This window comes from Pipistrellus hanaki, assembly GCF_964339955.1.
Source record: "Pipistrellus hanaki genome assembly, chromosome: 16".
In the NCBI taxonomy this organism is placed as follows: domain Eukaryota; kingdom Metazoa; phylum Chordata; class Mammalia; order Chiroptera; family Vespertilionidae; genus Pipistrellus; species Pipistrellus hanaki.
The window spans coordinates 32,630,147-32,648,664 of record NC_140518.1 but is presented as its reverse complement, the minus strand read 5'-3'; the positions used below and the strand labels follow the sequence as shown (position 1 = coordinate 32,648,664).

General features: G+C 43.0%; 1 protein-coding gene across 2 annotated transcripts in view; it reads left to right on the top strand.

Annotated features, from left to right (window-relative positions):
- Positions 1–10,920: 10,920 nt before the first annotated feature.
- The window catches only part of YWHAE (tyrosine 3-monooxygenase/tryptophan 5-monooxygenase activation protein epsilon), a 36,487-nt gene continuing 28,889 nt past the window's right edge, over positions 10,921–18,518 (top strand). Inside the window, exon 1 of one of the 2 annotated variants that reach the window (XM_084863047.1) lies at positions 10,921–11,112. In XM_084863047.1, the coding sequence (XP_084719173.1) occupies positions 11,049–11,112 (64 nt within the window). In that variant the 5' untranslated portion in view covers positions 10,921–11,048. The remainder of the gene's footprint in view (positions 11,113–18,518) is intronic. The other variant, XM_084863048.1, reaches the window with a different exon arrangement.

The following is an 18,518-nucleotide window of genomic DNA, read 5'->3' as shown; positions in this document are numbered from 1 at the left end:
TATCTCAATTTCCCGTGATCTCCCTTCCTCCAACTGAGTAACCTGGATTGGTTCTCATGGCTATTGACAGAATTCTAAGAAAACAGGCAGAATCATACAAGGCCTAGCCTTAGAAATGACACACTAAATTTCACTGCATTCTTTTTTTAAAAAAACAACAACACATATTTTATTGCCGAAACCAGTTTGGCTCAGTGGATAGAGCGTTGGCCTGAGGACTGAAAGGTTCCCAATTCGATTCCGATCAAAGGCATGTGCCTTGGTTGTGGGCACAACAATGGTAGGAGGTGTGCAGGAGGCAGCTGATTGATGTTTCTAACTCTCTATCCCTCTCCTCCTCTCTGTAAAAAAATCAATAAAATATATATTTTTTAAAAACATATTTTACTGATTTTTTTTTTTTTACAGAAGGAAGGGAGAAGGAGAGAGAGTTAGAAACATCAATGAGAGAAAAACATCAATCAGGTGTCTCCTGCACAACCCCCACTGAGGATGTGCCCACAACCAAGATACATGTCATTGACTGGAATTGAACCTGGGACCCTTGAGTCCACAGGTCGATGCTCTATCCACTGAGCCAAACTGGTTAGGACAATCCACTGCATTCTTTTGATTAATCAAGTCACAGACGCAGTCCAGATTCAAGGAGTAAAGAAATAGACTCCACCTATTGAAGAAAGAAGAAAAAAAAATACAGCCATTTTGGTTCAGTGATTGAGCATTGACCTATGAACCAGGAGGTCACAGTTCAGTTCCTGGTCAGGACACATGTCCAAATTGCAGGCTTGATCCTCAGTAAGAGGGCTTGTAGGAGGCAGCCAATCAGTGATTCTCTCTCATCATTGATGTTTCTATGCCTCTCTCCCTCTTCCTTCCTCTCTAAAATCAACAACAACAACAATAATAAATATATACATATTTTTTTAAAAGAAAAAAATCAAGTAATTTTTTTTAAGTTCCTAGGATTATTATTACTCACTGCTCACACTTTACTTTTGATGGCCTCTAGCCCACCTATCCTATGTTTTTTTAAATTTAAATTTATTAAATTTTATCCTATTTTTTTATTATTTTGTTTAAAATGCATACTCTTGATACCTGAAGATTAAAATTAAAAAAAAAATCCTTCAGCCGAAACCGGTTTGGCTCAGTGGATAGAGTGTCGGCCTTCAGACTGAAAGGTCCCGGGTTCGATTCCGGTCAAGGGCATGTACTTTAATTACGGGCACATCCCCAGTGGGGGGTGTGCAAGAGGCGACTGATCGATGATTCTCTCTCATCGATGTTTCTGACTCTCTATCCCTCTCCCTTCCTCTCTGTAAAAAATCAATAAAAAAAAAATCCTTCATCTGTGCACTTATGACTTGTACACTTTTTTGTTTGTATGTTACAATTCAATATAAAATTTAACAAGAAAGTGTGCATGCTCTCTGACCTAATAATTTCTCTTCTGGAAATTTCTTTGTATGTGTAAAGATGTAAAGAGGCCCTGGCCAGTGTTGCTCAGTTGGTCAGAGCGTTGTCCCATGCACTGAAGGTTGAAAGTTTGATTCCATACCTAGGTTACAGGTTCCGTCCCTGATCAGGCATGTAAAGGAAGCGATCAACCAATAGATCTGTCTTACATCTCTCTCCTCCCCGTCTAAAAAAATAAAATAATAAAAATATTTTCAAACATTTTTAAAAAGATGTAAATGGATTTGTTGCAGTATTATTTAAATGGAAAAAACATTTTAAAGACCTTAAATGTTTATCAATAGAGGATTGATTAAATGATGTAAAATTAATATAAAGAGAATAGCATACCTATTAAAAAGACTAAAGTAGCCGAAACCGGTTTGGCTCAGTGGATAGAACGTCGGCTGGTGGACTAAAAGGTCCTAGGCTTGATTTTGGACAAGGGCATATACCTTAGTTACAGGCACATCCCCGGTAGGGAATGTGCAGGAGGCAGCTGATTGATGTTTCTCTCTTCGATGTTTTTTACTTTATATCCCCCTTCCTTCCTCTCTGTAAAAAAATCAATAAAATATATATTTTTTAAAAACTAAAGTAGCCGAAACTGGTTTGGCTCAGTGGATAGAGCATCGGCCTGCGGACTGAAGAGTCCCAGGTTCAATTCCAGGCAAGGGCATGTACCTAGGTTGCAGGCACATCCCCAGTAAGGGGTGTGCAAGAGGCAGCTGATCAATGATTCTCTCTCATCGATGTTTCTAACTCTCTATCCCTCTCTCTTCCTCTCTGTATAAAAGTCAATAAAATATATAAAAAAAAAAAAACTAAAGTAGCTTTATATGTACTAATGTATTGGAAAGATATTCATGATATATTAAGTAGAAAAAGCAATCTGAAGAGCAATATTGTATCAGGAAGATATTCTTTCTCTTTTAGTTCACCTTTTTAGCCTCTAAAAGTAATATGTAATGAAAGATATTTATGAACACATACAAAAAGCTGAAAACACCCCTAAACCCTTAGCAAAACTTAATCGTTTTAATATATTTATTTATTTATTTATTTATTTATTTATTTATTTATTTATTTCAGATGGGAAGCAAGAGGGAGAGAGAGAAACATCCATGATGAGAGAGAATCATGGATTGGCTGCCTCCTGCATGCCCCACACTGGGCATATAACCTGACCAGGAATCAAACCGTGACCTCCTGGTTCATAGGTTGACTCTTAACCACTGAACCACACTGGCTGGGCTCTTTAACTTTTTGATGTATTTTTTCCCTAAGTATAATTGTATTTTTAACAGTGCAATAATACTGAAATGGGATTTTTTTTTTAATTTTATTGATTTTTCAAAGAGAGGAAGGGGAGGAATAAAGAGCTAGAAACATCGATGAGAGAGAAACATGGATCAGCTGCCTCCTGTACGCCCTCCACTGGGGACGTGCCCACAATCAAGACACATGCCCTTGACCAGAACCGAACCCTGGACCTTCCAGTACGCAGGCTGATGCTCTATCCACTGAGCTAAACCGGTTTTGGCTGATTTTATTTCTTGATTTTTACACTTAATCATACATTGTGAGAATTTTGGACTTCATAAATATATTTGAATTGTAAAGATAGTATGTAGTAAAAAATAAAACAAATTCAAAAAGGTATAAAATAAAAAATAATTAGCCTGTTTTAAAATATATATATTTTTTATTGATTTTTTTACAGAGAGGAAGGGGAGGAATAGAGAGCTAGAAACATCAATGAGAGAGAAACATCGATCAGCTGCCTCCTGCGCGCCCTCCACCAGGGACGTGCCCACAATCAAGGCACATGCCCTTGACCGGAACCGAACCCTGGACCTTCCAGTCCACAGACCAACGCTCTACCACTGAGCCAAACCGGTTTCGGCTAGCCTATTTTTTATAAATAATATTGCAGTAACTTTTATCCCTCAAATAAGTACTAAACTGCAAGATCCTGGAGGCAATGACTAATCATATTTTTTAATGTCCTATTTCCTTCTTGTAGTGCTTAGTAAGTACACTGTCATGTATGTGTGGATATTCTACTCAAGACAGGTCATGTGAGTTCTTTTTTTTCTTCTCTCTCTCTATTTTTTTTTCATCACCATTTATCCTCTCTATATCTCCACCCATCCCCAGTTCTTATTTCTTTTAAAGCAAATTCTTTTTTTTAAATCCTCCCTGGAGGATATTTTTTCGATTGATTTTAGAGAGAGTGGAAGAGACGGGGAGAGACAGAAAGAAACATCGATGTGAGAGAGACATCAATTGATTGCCTCCAACATGTGCCCCAACCAGGACCGGGGATTGAGCCTGCAGCTGAGATATGTGTGCTTGACTAGAATTGAATCTGGGACCCTTCAGTCTGACGCTCTGACCACTGAGCCAAACGGACTAGGACTTAAAGCAAATTTTTAAATAAAGTTTGAAAACATGGACGAAACTGGCTTGGCTCAATGGATAGAGCATCGGCCTTCAGACTCAAGAGTCTCGGGTTCAATTCCGGTCAATGGCATGTACGTTGGTTGCAGGCACATCCCCAGGGTGGGGGGTGTGCAGAAGGCAGCTGATTGATGTTTCTCTCTCATCAATGTTTCTAACTCTATCCCTCTCTCTTCCTTGCTGTAAAAAATCAATAAAATATATTTTTTTAAAAAGTTTGAAGACATGGTGCTTGTTTTAAAAACTTTTCAATGGGATGATGTGAAATATCCATTAACACAGCAGTGGTGAGTAGTACCAAACCATGAGAGCCACCTCAGTATAGCACTGTGATTAAAAAAAATAATAATTGCCAGCACCGGTTTGGCTCAGTGGATAGAGCGTCGGCCTGCGGACTGAAAGGTCCTGGGTTCGATTCCGGTCAAGGTCATGTACCTTGGTTGCGGGCACATCCTCTGTAGGGGGTGTGCAAGAGGCAGCTGGTCGATGATTCTCTCTCATTGACGTTTCTAACTCCCTATCCCTCTCTCTTCCTCTCTGTGAAAAATCAATAAAATATATTAAAAATAATAATAATAATAAAAAAAAAATATATATATATATTTATTGATTTCAGAGAGGGAGAGAGAGGGAGAGTGAGGTAGAAACATCAACAATGAGAGCGAATCATTGATCAGCCACCTCCCGTATGCCCTCACTGGGGATTGAGCCTGCAAACGCATATGCCCTTGGCTGAAATCGAACCTGGGATCCTTTAGTCTGCAGGCCAATGCTCTATTCACTGAGCCAAACCAGCCAGGGCAGCACTGTGATTTTTTTATATCTGCTTATAATCCTACTTTAGAGGTCCAGTGCACAAATTCATGCACAGGTGGGATTCAGTCAGCCTACCCAGACTGAGGCAGATTGGGTCAGGGCCAGCTGTGGGGAGGGGCCATGGGCAGTTGGTCAGCTGGCCCTGCTCCCTATCAGGGCGGGCAGGGAGCGCAATCGGGGCTGCAGAGAGGGTCAAAGCAACCGGTTGTTCCAGTCGTTCTGGTGTTCAGGTCGCTTGGCTTTTATATATGTAGATTTGCCATATCAAAATGTTTCTGGTTATATTTCTGTTGCCCTATCAGTGATTTTTATCCCTTTTAATTCTGTTTGTTGAGAGAATAGGCAGTAGAGTCAGAGAATCAATCTAGGTTTAAGCTTTCTGCCTCATCCTCCATTTCTTAGGGATAGGCACCTTGGATAGGCTTCAGCCAATCTTGACAGACACCATTTAGGAGAGAAGACCCAGTAGTAATAGGGAGGTCACCCCTAGTATCTGCCTGTCTGAGACAGCCCTGTATTCATCCTGGCACCAGAACCGGCTTTATAGGGTGGGGCGGGTTCTGTGAACATGTGGACCAGTTGTTGTTTGGCTACCCTGATTGTCCACTCACTTCTCTTAAATGGTCACTTTCTACCTTTTCACTGCTGTTCTTCTCAAGAAAATCCCACACTTACCGCTTCCACTTCCTCACTGCCTTTTTGCTTCAACCAAATGCTGTCTGGCTTCCAACATACTTTCGAAACTGCTCTTGAAGGTCACTAATGACCTAGTTGCTATATCTAGTCACTGTTTCTCAGTGTTAATCAACATCTCTGCAGAATTTAAAACTACTTTTTAAAGACTCTTTTTACTTTATGGCACGAACTTCTTTTTTCTTATATATATTTTATTGATTTTTTACAGAGAGGTAGGGAGAGAGATAGAGAGTCAGAAACAATGGGTATGTGCCCGCAGCCAAGGTACATGCCCTTGACTGGAATTGAACCCAAGACCCTCCAGTCCGCAGGCCGACGCTCTATCCACTGAGCCAAACTGGCTAAGGCTGTCTTTTTTTTGAAAAATATTTTTTGTTGATTTCAAAGAGGAAGGGCGAGGGAGATAGAGAAACATCAATGATGAGAGAGAGTCATTGATTGGCTGCCTCCTGTACACCCCCCACTGGGGGTTGAGCTCGCAACCAGACGTTCCCTTGGCTGGAATCAAACCTTGGATCCTTCAGTCTGCAGACCAACAGTCTACCTATTGAGCCAAATCGGGTAAGGCATAATCTATATATAAAAGTTTAATATGCTAAGTGTTCAACTGATGTATTGACCAATTGGTTGACCGCTCAACCAGTCACTACTGGGCAGACAGTCCAGTAGGTTAGCTTGCTGCTGGGGTCTGGTCAATCAGGACTGAGTGAGACGGGCTGGACACACCCTGGAGCCCTCTGAGGTCCCTCCCTGGCCTTTCAAATATTTCTTCTAAATAATTTCTTTTGGCTCTGACTGGTTTGGCTCAATGGATAGAGCAATGGCCTGTGGACTGAAAGGTCAAGGGCATGTACCTTGGTTGTAGGCACACACCCAGTGGGGAGTGTGCAGGAGGCAGCTGATCGATGTTTCTCTCTCATCAGTGTTTCTAACTCTCTAGCCCTCTCCCTTCCTCTTTGTAAAAAAATCAATAAAATATATTTTAAAAAAATAATAATTTCCTTTGAATGTGCAGTGGGCCTCTACTGTCTTAATAGAAGGTACCTGAAGCAGTTATGACAAACATTTTATCTGGGCAATAAGTAGTGGAGTGTGTAATTTCTGTGTTTACCTGTGTCAAATATATTATCACTGATTTGAACAAAGGTCAATATAATCCTATAACTTTTGTGGCTTCATTTTATTAAATATAAAACAACAGATCCTATACATATTCATGTGGTTACATTTTACTAATCTGAACCAAAGTAACCATATAAGTTATTCTCTCTTCTTTTTAAAAAAAGATATATTTTATAGATTTTTTACAGAGAGGAAGGGAGCGGGAGAGGAATAGAGTTAGAAACATTGATCAGCCGAAACCGGTTTGGCTCAATGGATAGAGCGTCGGCTTGGGGACTGAAAGGACCCCAGCTCGATTCCGGTCAAGGGCATGTACCTTGGTTGCGGGCATATCCCCAGTAGGGGGTGTGCAAGAGGCAGCTGATCGATGACTCTCTCATCAATGTTTCTAGCACTACATCTCTCTCCTTTCCTCTCTGTACAAAATCAATAAAATATATTAAAAACAAAACAAAACAAAAAACATCGATCAGCTGCCTCCTGCACACTCCCACTGGAGATGTGCCCGCAAGCAAGGCACATGCCCTTGACCGGAATCAAACCCGGGACCTTTCAGTCCGCAGGCCGACGCTCTATTCACTAGGCCAAACCAGTTAGGGCTTTCTCCCCCCTTTTTAAAAAAAATGAATATATATATATACATATACATACATATATATATATATATATATATATATGTACACACACATATAAATATATATATATATATATATTTTTAATTGGTTTTGTACAGAGAGGAAGAAAGAGAAATAGAGATTTAGAAACATCAATCAGCAGTGCCTGTGTGACTCAGCTGGCTGGAGCATCATCCTGTGCACCAAAAAGGTAGGGGGTTTGATAACCGGTCAGGGCACATGCCCAGGTTTTGGGTATCCCTCCCTCTTTCTAAAATCAAAATTAATTTTAAAAAATAGTTCTTTAAAAGAAAGAAAGAAAGAAAGAAAGAAAGAAAGAAAGAAAGAAAGAAACATCAATCATCTGCTTCCTGCACATCACCTACTGGGGTCATGCCCGCAACAAAGGTACATGCCCTTGACTGGAATTGAACCTGGGACCCTCCGTCCACAGGCTGACGCTCCATCCACTAAGCCAAACCAGTTTCGGCAGGGCTCTGTTTTAAATTTTTTTTAATATATATATTTTATTGATTTTTTACAGAGAGGAAGAGAGAGAGATAGTTAGAAACATCAATGAGAGAGAAACGTTGACCAGCTGCCTCCTGCACACCCGCCACTGGGGATGTGCCCACAACCAAGGTACATGCCCTTGACCGGAATCGAACCCGGGACCCCTCAGTCCACAGGCCGACGCTCCGTCCACTGAGCCAAATCGGCCTCGGTGGGCTCTCTCTTTTTTAAAAAAAATTATATATTTTATTGATATTTTACAGGGAGGAAGGGAGAGGGAGAGGAATAGAGAGTTAGAAACAACAATGAGAAACATCAATCAGCTGCCTCCTGCACACCCCCTTCTGGGGATGTGCCCGTGACCAAGGTACATGTCCTTGTCCGGAATCAAACCTGGGACCATTCAGACTTCAGGCTGATGCTCTATCTACTGAGCCAAACCAGTTACGGTGAGCCTTTTTTTTTTTTTTTTTTTTTTTTAAGGAAATTGAGCCTATAAGTAGACTCCCACTGAATTTCATTAAAATATATATATTTTTTTTCCCGAAACCGGTTTGGCTCAGTGGATAAAGCATTGGCCTTCGGACTTAAGGGTCCCAGGTTTGATTTCAGTCAGGGCATGTGCCTTGGTTGTGGGTGCATCCCCAGTGTGAGGTGTGCAGGGGCAACTGATCAATGTTTCTAGCTCTCTATCCCTCTCTATTCCTCTCTGAAATCAATAAAAAATATATTAAAATATTTTTTAATATATTGATTTTTTTACAGAGAGGAGAGGGGAGAGATAGAAACGTCAATGAGAGAGAATCATTGAACAGCTGCCTCCAGCAAGCCACACATTGGGGATAGAGCCCACAACTCCAGCATGTGCCTTGACTGGGAATTGAACTGGGAACTCTTGGCTCAGACATCAGAGCTCAACTACTGAGCCATGCAGGCCAGTCCTCCAATGATTTTTAGAGAGAGTGGAAGGAGGGGAGGGAGGGGGGAGAGAGAAATCAATCAGTTGCTTCCCGTACACACCCTGAGACAGTTCTTACCAACTGAGCCACATCAGCCAGGACAATTTTTATTGATTTTAGAGAGAGGGGAGGAGGAGTTCAGCGATTTGTTGTACTTATTTATGCATTCACTGGTTGCTCATTGTATATGCCCTGACTAGGGATCAAACCCACAACCTTGGTATATTGTGCTCTAATCAACTGAGATACCTGGCCAATGCTAATTTCAAGTTTCATTCCATTGTGATAGGAAAAGATACTTTGTATGATTTCAGTCTTTTTTAAAAATATATATATATATTTTATTGATTTTTTAGAGAGGAAGGGAGAGGGATAAAAAGTTAGAAACATCTATCAGCTGCCTCCTGCACATCTGCCACTTGGGATGTGCCCACAACCAAGTACATGCCCTTGACCAGAATCGAACCCCGGACTTTTCAGTCCACAGACCGACGCTCTATTCATTGAGCCAAACCGGTTTTGGCTGATTTCAGTCTTTTTACGTGTATTAAGGCTTGTTTCATGGCTTACCGAATGGTCTCCAGTTTTTCTACCGATGAACATGAAGCTTCAGAGGTGAAACGAAGGTATAGATAAGTAAATGTGTATTTATATAGTTTTAGAATTCTGTATTTTAATTCTGTCTTTTACCATTGAAATTTGGTAAGTTTGTTTAGAGTGGAAGGGGTTTAACCTGCAATGGAGTAAGGAGCCACCAGTTTCCTTTGCTGGGTCTTTTGCTTTTACCTCTTAAAAGTAGGTATTCTTCTGCTTCCCTTTTTTTTCCAATTCCATGATGGTTACTTCTACCTGGTGACCTTTGAGAATCTTAGAACCAAAATGTGCTAAAAGGAATTGTCTTCTCTGCATTCTATCAGCAAATTTCCCCAGCATTCCTTTTTTGTTTTTGTTTTTTTGTTAATGGTACTCCCACTCATTATTCCAGCGACTCAGGGTGAGAAGATGGAAAGTCAATTTTTCCCCATCACAAGATCTCTACATCTGATCGGATACAAACGCTTGAGGCTTTTCTCTGTAGTACTAATCTTATTTGTCCTTTCCTTCCTATTTTTATGCAACCATCTATTACCTCTTGCCTGCATTGGCGTGATAGCCTGCTAATCAATCACTATTATGCCGTACTTATTAATCTTTTTAAAGTATAGGCTGTTAGATAAACGATATTATCTTCTCTGCAAAAATCACAGCTTTCTTGTGGCCACTGAATAAAGTGCAGACTTCTTAGCTTGCCATCCAAGGCTCTTCATAATTTGGTTCCAACCTTCTTATTTCACATTTATTGCAGGTCTCACCACACAGCTCATGTTCTAGTTACCTGAACTTGGGTCTTGGAGCTGATTTTATATTGAGGACAAGGTGCTGGGAACGCACCGGGAGGACCAACTCCTTTCCCCTCCTTGCTTCCTCAATGTCAATGCCAGCCTGGCTGTCTTCGGCACCTTCACCCCAGGCCTCTGACCCTGGGGCCCATCCATGGTGGGCCTAAACGGAAAAGGAGGCTAATGGGCAAGAGAAGCAAAGGGCTGCCAAGTGAAGTTGAGGTGTGAAAACTGGGGCTCCTCTTCCCCTTCCCACTATTGCAGGGCCCAACTCTCTTTTTAAAAAAATTTATTATCTTTTTAATATATTTTGATTTTTTTTTTTTTCTTTACAGAGAGGAAGAGCTAGGGAAAGAGTAAGAAATATCAATGAGAGAGAATCACTGACCAGCTGCCTCTTGCCCCCCCACCCCTAACCTGTGTCTGCAACCAAGGTACACGCCCTTGACCGGAATTGAACCCGGGACCTTTCAGTCCGCAGGCCTAGGCTCTATCCACAGAGCCAAACCGGTTTCGGCAAGGCCCAACTCTTTACTCCGGGGTTAAAAAAGCCAGGAGAAGGCCCAGGAGTGGGCTTGGCGGAGATAACGGGCTAGGTAGCGGAGAAGCTGATTTCCGTGAGGAGGGCCGGCCATTAACAAACCGTTACAGCCTTTGCTTCCTCTCGCTCCCTCTCTTCAGGGGCAGCCCAGGCCGGCCTCGCCGCCAGCTTTCCTCCCGGCTCCTCGGGCCGCTCTTCCTTCCCGCAGTCGCAGTTCCCGCCTCGGGGCTCCCGCGCCAGCTGAGCTCGCGGAGGAGGGGCGTCTGCTCGGTTCCAGCCTCTTGGGGCGCCGAGCTCCGGGACCGCCCCCCGCGCCAGTTGCCAGGGAGCGGTTGCCATAGAGCTGAGCAGTTGTCCGCGTGCGCAGGCGGAAGTCCCGGATTGAGGCGCCGCCATTTTTGCTGCTCGGACGCGTAGCGAGAGGCTGAGCGAGTCGGAGACGCTATCCGCTTCCATCCGTCGCGCAGACCCTGCCGGAGCCGCTGCCGCTATGGATGATCGGGAGGATCTGGTGTACCAGGCGAAGCTGGCCGAGCAGGCTGAGCGATACGACGGTGAGTTGGGGGGTCAGCCGGGGGCTGGAATTCTCGGACCCTCTGCCGCCGCCCACAGAGGCCGGGAGCGGGAGACAAAATGGCGGCATCGTCTCCGAGCCCGGCCGGGGGACGTGGGTTCTGGAAGCTGGAAATGGCCCGTGGTCTCCTGGAGCGGTGGGAGGCCCCGGCCCTAGGAATTTGGCCCTCTCGGTGTCCTCGGCCGCAGGCACTTGCCAACCGAGAGGCCGAGGCGATGGGGTGGAGGAGTTGGTTGTAAAATGGCGGCTGGGGGGGGGGGGAGGAGGGCGATTCCCGGGGCGGGGGAGGAGGAGATGGCGGGTGCTGTCTCCGGGCGAGCGATCCTCCGGGGAACTTCCCGGCTTAGCCTTGGCATGTGGAGAACAATGGAGTGGGCCGATGGGGGAAGAAACGCCCGCCACATGGGGGAGAGCGGCGGCCGGGAGCCGGAGCGCGGGCGCCTTTCAGGGAAACATGGCGGGCGGGGGCGGTGGCTTTTCCCCGGAGGCCCAATGTGGGGCGGCGGCTGGGCGCCTCACAAAGGAGAAGCTGAGCGAGGGGAGGTCTTGGGGCTGCGGTGGTGGTGGTGGTGCGGGGGGTGGGAGACGGGAATCACTGCCGTTCCTCCTTGGGCGGAGGCCAGCCGAGATGCTGCGATCGAGTTTCCCCCGCAGGCCGCCGGCGCACCGTGTGGGGAGGGTTTCTTAGGTTTGTCCGCTCAGCTTCGCCGCCCTCCCTCACGCTCCCTCTCCTCGGACCCAGACCGGAGTGCCCCGAGTTCCTGTGGCCGTTTTCCGTCCCCGCCGCGGGGTCTGGGGGGTTAGAACCGCGGCCGGGAAACCAGGAGACCACGCGTCTTCGTCCCCGGCCGGTGCCTGGCTCTCAGGCCACCCGTGTGTAAGAATTGTGACTTTGCTGTGTGCTGCACTGTTATGACAAACGGAGAGAAAGACCTGTTGAAAAATAAAAAGTTATTTCAAATGATGTTTAGTAAACTGCATTTTGGTTGGCTTGCCCGGGCTTGGATTGCGTGGTTCGTACCTCATTTGGGGTTTTTAATTTACCCCCCAGTCATTCATCCCGGGGGTATGGGTTTTGGGATTGTGACCGTAGGGAGTCCTAAGCAGATCCTACGTTCTTTTCTGTGTTTTATGTACGGATTTCTCGGTTTTATGTACCGATTTGAACAGTTTTCCTTTGTTCCTTTGGTCCTTTGCCCGTAAAGGCCCTTTCGTCATTTTCTAGAACTTTATGGAATTGCCCATTGTGTCTTTTTAGCCAGTTCCAGCTTGCTTGCTGCTTTAAAAAAAAAATGCCCCTCCCTCCATTTTGGACGTAGGTATTTGAATTACCCCCACATCTGTTAAAAGTGTAGTATTATGAAAACAGTCATATATCTGGTTTTAATGCTGTTGAGGGGCGAGACATAGTTGGTATCAAGTGCCATTGATTTTTAGGTTTTTCTTAATTACTGAACCATTTATTTTTCAAAGTGTCTCGTTAGGATCATGGCTTTCCTTGAATACCTATTTGTCATGTGAATAGCCTCAGGGCTAGATATCATACATTAGGATTCAGGAATTTGAAAATTTGGAGAAAAGGCTTCGAATTGAAACTTAAGGAAGATACTACACTCAATTTTATCTGGTAAATCCTTAAATTGCTATTTGTAGTAAATAAGGTTCCTGTTGGGGGGGGGAGGGGAATAAGATGGGAAGTACAGTTCAAGGTCAGCTATGCCTTAATTTCAGTGTTTAAAAGTCAAACGCTGTAGGTGTGCTTTTAATGGAAGTGTCCCCCTCCCCCATGCTCCAGATAGGTTTCCCCTTTCAATCCACCAGTGCCTTTGGCAGGAAACTTGAAATTATATTTGAATGCTTTCTGTTCTGTAGGGAGTGTAGGTTCTGAGTAAGCTTGTTGTGATAACCAAAAGGACATAGAGGAAGGTTTTTTTAAAACTTGTTTTAAGAACTGATTTGGAAGCTCATGATTTCTGAGTTGACAGTTTGGTGTTAATCATATTTTGGAGTTGAGTGCTGAGGATTTTTGACCAAACCTCCTACTACAATAGTTATTCAACACACCGTAGTACTCTCCAGAGAGAGCCACATCATTACATGGACACTTTTGGTGTCTCCTTCAGAATCTAACGGGGAAGGAAATAGGTCTCCCCAGATGGAGAGGAAAGTCTGCTGACTGTTGGGCACAAGGTAGGGATTCGTTGGAAAGGAAGAAGAGGAAGGCAGTTATCAGGAATCCTCTACCTGTGTCTACTCTATTTGTCACAATAATTTAGTGTTGTTTGTGGTGACAAAAATTAATGCCATAGTTTTAGTCACCAATTCAGCATGGGGAGTGGAAGAAGGTGAGAGTGTAGTACTATGAAAACAGTCATATATCTGGTTTTAATGCTGTTGAGGGGCGAGACATAGTTGGTATCAAGTGCCACTGATTTTTAGGTATTTGGATATAAATACTGTTTTTTCTCATTCCTGTAGTGCCTTCTTTTATTTTGCATGTTGTGTTGAATCTAATAGGTATTACAACTTCTTTGTAGCATCACTTAATTCTATCCTGGGTAATTGGAATCAATTTAATATGGTTTATTTAAAGGTACTGGAGGGGGAGCTAAGATGTGTTGAGAAAAAGAACGATTTCGGGTTGCTGATAGGAAATACTGAGGTTTGGGACTAGGACTGCTCATCTTGAAGATTAAATTTAGCGTCAGTCTAAGGAACAGTTTTAATGTGATTCGTGGCCATGTTAAGGAAGTCCTGCTCGGCAGGCTTGGCTCAGTGGTTGAGTGCAGGCCTGTGAACCAGGGGGTCACAGTTCCATTCCGCTCAGGGCACATGCTTCAATTCCAATTGCAGGCTCCATCCCCATCCCCATCCCCATCCCCATGTAGGAGGCAGCTGGTAATGATCTCTCTCATCATCTATGTCTCTCTCCCCTTACCCCCTCCCCGAAATCAATACATATTAAAAACAAAACAAAAAACACTTAGCCTTCCTGAACATTGTTTGACTGTCCTGTCTGTATGAACCGCAATAGTATAGAAAAGCGGTGGGGGCAGGGCAGTGAGTACTTTCACCTTTTCTGAGAGAGAGAGAGGGTCGCCAGCATACACTACACTTAAGTTCATGGGGTAGTTTCTGGCTTTGTCTTTCCACCTTCCTTCTCCCTCTGATGATTGGCTCCATCTGACGGTAAAGTTTTGATGGTCACTTTCAATTCATTCTGTTTGAATACATCAACCCCAGAAATACATCTGTTCTGTATTACTACTTAGAGAGCTGTCCTTTTAAAATACCAGCACCTCATCTCTAACTTATTCTGGTAGTCAGTGAGGAGTTTTGCATTAATTCCTTAATATATGCCTTGTTAGAAAAAAAAAAAAAAGGTAATAGTAAATTAATTTTAGTAATGAGTTAAAAACAGGTTAGTCCTGGCTGGTGTGACTCAATTGGTTGAAGCTTCCATGCATCAGAGGATCCCGAGCTCAATCCCCAGTTGGGGCGCTTACCACAGGTGGCTGGCTGATCAATGTCTGTCTCTCCTCCCTTCCTCTCTATCTAAATCAATGAAAATATGTTCTGGGGTGAGGGTTAAAAAAACAACTCATGTTTAACATTATACTTTAAAAAAAATTATCAATTCTAGACTGTAGGCCAATAGTAATTTTTATTGCTATTTCAGTTAATGGAGTTAACTTTATTGAATGCAATATTTTTCTCTCCTTTCTATATATCCTATATGTAAGCAGAATTGGATAATGCAGCCTTTAAAATACCTCCTACTAGTAGCGTTTAGTCTTCATATTTAAAGCAGATGCTCTTTTGTGTATATATTAGACTTTTGCATAGTATTGTAATCTGTTAGCTTCAACCCTGGAATATAATGAAATCATGAATCATTGCAATTTTGAGGTGATGGGGTAAGTTTTTACTACTGTGGACATTCTTTTCTTTTTTATTTAAAAAAATATATTTTATTGTTTTTTTTTTACAGAGAGGAAGAGAGAGGATAGAGAGAAACATCGATGAGAGAGAGAATCATTGATCAGCCGCCCCTTGCGGCCCCCCCCCCCCCCCCCCACCGGGGATGTGCCAGCAACCAAGGTACATGCCTCTGATGGGAATCGAACCTGGGACCCTTCAGTCCGCAGGCCGACGCTCTATGGACATTCTTAGGCACTCCTTACACCTCTATGAAAACTAGAGGCCTCGTGTAAGAAATTCATGCACTAGGGGAGGGGGTGTCCTCTTTCAGCCTGTGCCCTCTCTCAGTCCAGGACCCCTTGGGTAAGCTGACCAGACGTCCCGTTTTTGGCGGGACAGTCCCGGTTTTTAACAATTTGTTCCACATCGTTTTAAAAAAGTCCCAATTTTTGGAAAGAACAAAAACGATGCAGGTCAAATTGTTAAAAATCGGTGTTCCCGCCTGCTGGTTTTCTTCTGACTACTTTTAAGATATTCTCTGCTTTTTTTTATTTTTTTATTTTTTTGTAGTTTCCCTCTAATGCACCAGCTATTAATTTTCTTTCTCCTTGCAGTCAGAGACCCCTGGGGGGATGTCCCACTGCTGGCTTAGGCCCGATGTTCCCTACTGCCTGGCTCCCTGCTCCTTAGTACTGCCTTGGAGGCGGGAGAGGCTCCCTCTGTCTCTGCTGTGTGCTTGCCAGCTGTGAGCCCGGCTTTTGACTGAGCAGTGCTTCCCCTGTGGGAGGGCACTGACCACCAGGGGGCAGCTCCTGCATTGAGCATCTCCCCCCCTGTGGTGGTCAGTGCACATCATAGCGACTGGCTGTTCTACCTTAATGGTGGCTTAGGCTTTTATTATATAGATATGTTTTTTTAGAAATATTTTTATTTCAGAGAGGAAGGGAGAGGGAGAAAGATAGGAACATCAATGATGAGAGAGAATCATTGATTGGCTGCCTCCTGCACGCCCCCTACTGGAGATTGAGCCCGAAACCTGGACATGTGCCCTTGACCAAAATCGAATTCTGGACCAGTCCACAGGCTGACACTCTAGCCACTGAACCAAACCAGCTAAGGATATATGAAAATACCTTAATTTGGAATTCTGGTAGTGGGAGAACACTTAACAGCAAGTATTAAACTGAGCAAATTTTGGATTCAGTAAGTACAAACAAACACATTAAAAACCTATACAAATAGGTTTTTCATAATTGTTTCAAGAGAACAAACTGTGTAAAAAATTTCTATAACCTGATATATAGCAAGTGAAATTTCAGAGAAGAAGAGAGAGGGAGCGATAAAAACATCAAAAATAATTTTTAAAATATGTTTTACTGATTTTTTTTTTTTTTTTTTTAAACAGAAGATGGGAGAGGGATAGAGAGTTAGCAACATCAATGAGAAACATCGATCAGCTGCCTCCTGCACACTCCCCATTGGGGATGTGCCCACACCCAAGGTATATACCCTGACTGAAATCGAACTTGGGACCCTTCAGTCTGCAGGCCAACACTCTATCCAATGATAGAGCCAAACTTTATCCAACGCTGTAGCCAAACTGGTTCAGGCCAAAAATAAATTTTTTTAAAAAGGAAGGCTGTAAGGCTGATTTTGCTAGACTTTTACCTTATATTTAAGAAAGAGTGTATTTAATCCTCATGTAAGGACATGTTTTTATACATTTTTTTTTAGGACATAGGGAAATACTGATCAGTTGCCTCCCATGCTTGCCTTGACTGGGGATCGAACCTGCAACCTGGTACGTTCGCTGACCAGGAATTGAATTTGACCCTCCGTGCATGGGGTGACACTGACCAGCTGAACTACAACCCAGGGCAAGACTGTGAACTCAGCCGAAACCGGTTTGGCTCAGTGGATAGAGCGTCCGCCTGCGGACTGAAAGGTCCCGGGCTCGATTCCGGTCAGGGGCATGTGCCTTGGTTGCGGGCACATCCCCAGTGGGGGGGTGTGCAAGAGGCAGCTGATCGATGATTCTCTCTCATCGATGTTTCTAACTCTATCCCTCTTTCATCCTCTCTGTAAAAAATCAATAAAATATATTTTAAAAAAGTGTGAATTTAAATAGTAATGTCAGTCATAGAAAAGAAAAATTAAAAATTTTAATTAAATAATGCCACTTTTCACAGAGTTTTCACAAAATTTTTTACTTATTTCGTATAACATTGATATAGGTAGTGGGAGAGAGAAACACAGATTCCACCTGTTTATGAATTCCTTGGTTGATTCTTCTATGTACTCTGACCTGGGATCCAACCCGAAAACTTGGTGTATTGGGATGACATTCTAAACAACTGAGCTGTCCAGCCAGGATATGGCCATATATATCTATTTGTAAAGTACTTTTGTTTTCCCCTTCACCTTTGTTCTAATGGATGTAGCCCCTAAATTACTGATGTGATTGTAAAACTTTTAGAAGGAGGAGAAAGATTGGTGAATGATTCACAAGTGTTCAAACAATGTATTAAGGGATAGTGGGTATTGGGGAATAGCAACATTATGTAGTTTATGTTTACTTTTTACTGAAATGGTCAACAGTTTGATACAGCTTAATACTGACATATCCAAGTTGACAAATTAGTTTGTTAACATAATTTTATGGCTTGAACTCATTAACTAAATATTCATGCTAGTCCCATTCCTTGAACAATTTCAGGAGCTCATTTAAATTTATCAAGTTGTAATAACAACTGCCTTAATAAAATTGTCGTAATTTAATTTTTAAAAAATATTTTTTATTGATTTCAGAGAGGAAGGGAGAGGGGGAGATATAAATAAAAACATAGATGAAAGACATTGATGAGCTGCCTCCTGCACATCCCCTACTGGGGATGGAGCCTGCAACCCAGGCATGTGCCCTGACTGGAATTGAACCTCTTGGTTGACACTACCACTGAGCCATACTGGCTGTGCAAGGGTATCATCTAAATCAGGATACCTTGAAGAGGAACCAATTTTTATTTTTTATTTTAAAAATATATTTTATTGATTTTTTTACAGAGAAAGAGGGATAGAGAGTTAGAAACATCAATGAGAGAAAAACATCGATCATCTGCCTCCTGCACACCCCCCTACTGGTTTCGGCAGGAATCAATTTTTAATTGTGCTTTATGGTAAACTGGGATTGTCCTGAACTGCAAAGTTGCTCCTATAGTCTACCTACTTTAAGATCATTTGTTACTAGTTTCATTTTGATTCATAACAAAAGTTTTCTAAGGTTTGTGCATCCCTCTACCATAGAGATATCTTAGATCTGAATCCTCAGATTGGGATTCTTCTTTCTCAGATGAACTCAACTTTTGGCAGAACATAAGACAAAGGCAAAGTGAAAGATTACCTCCTCCCATTCCTCCAAATGGGAACTGGAAAAGCCACAGATATGGTAGTTGCTGAAAATAGAACTTG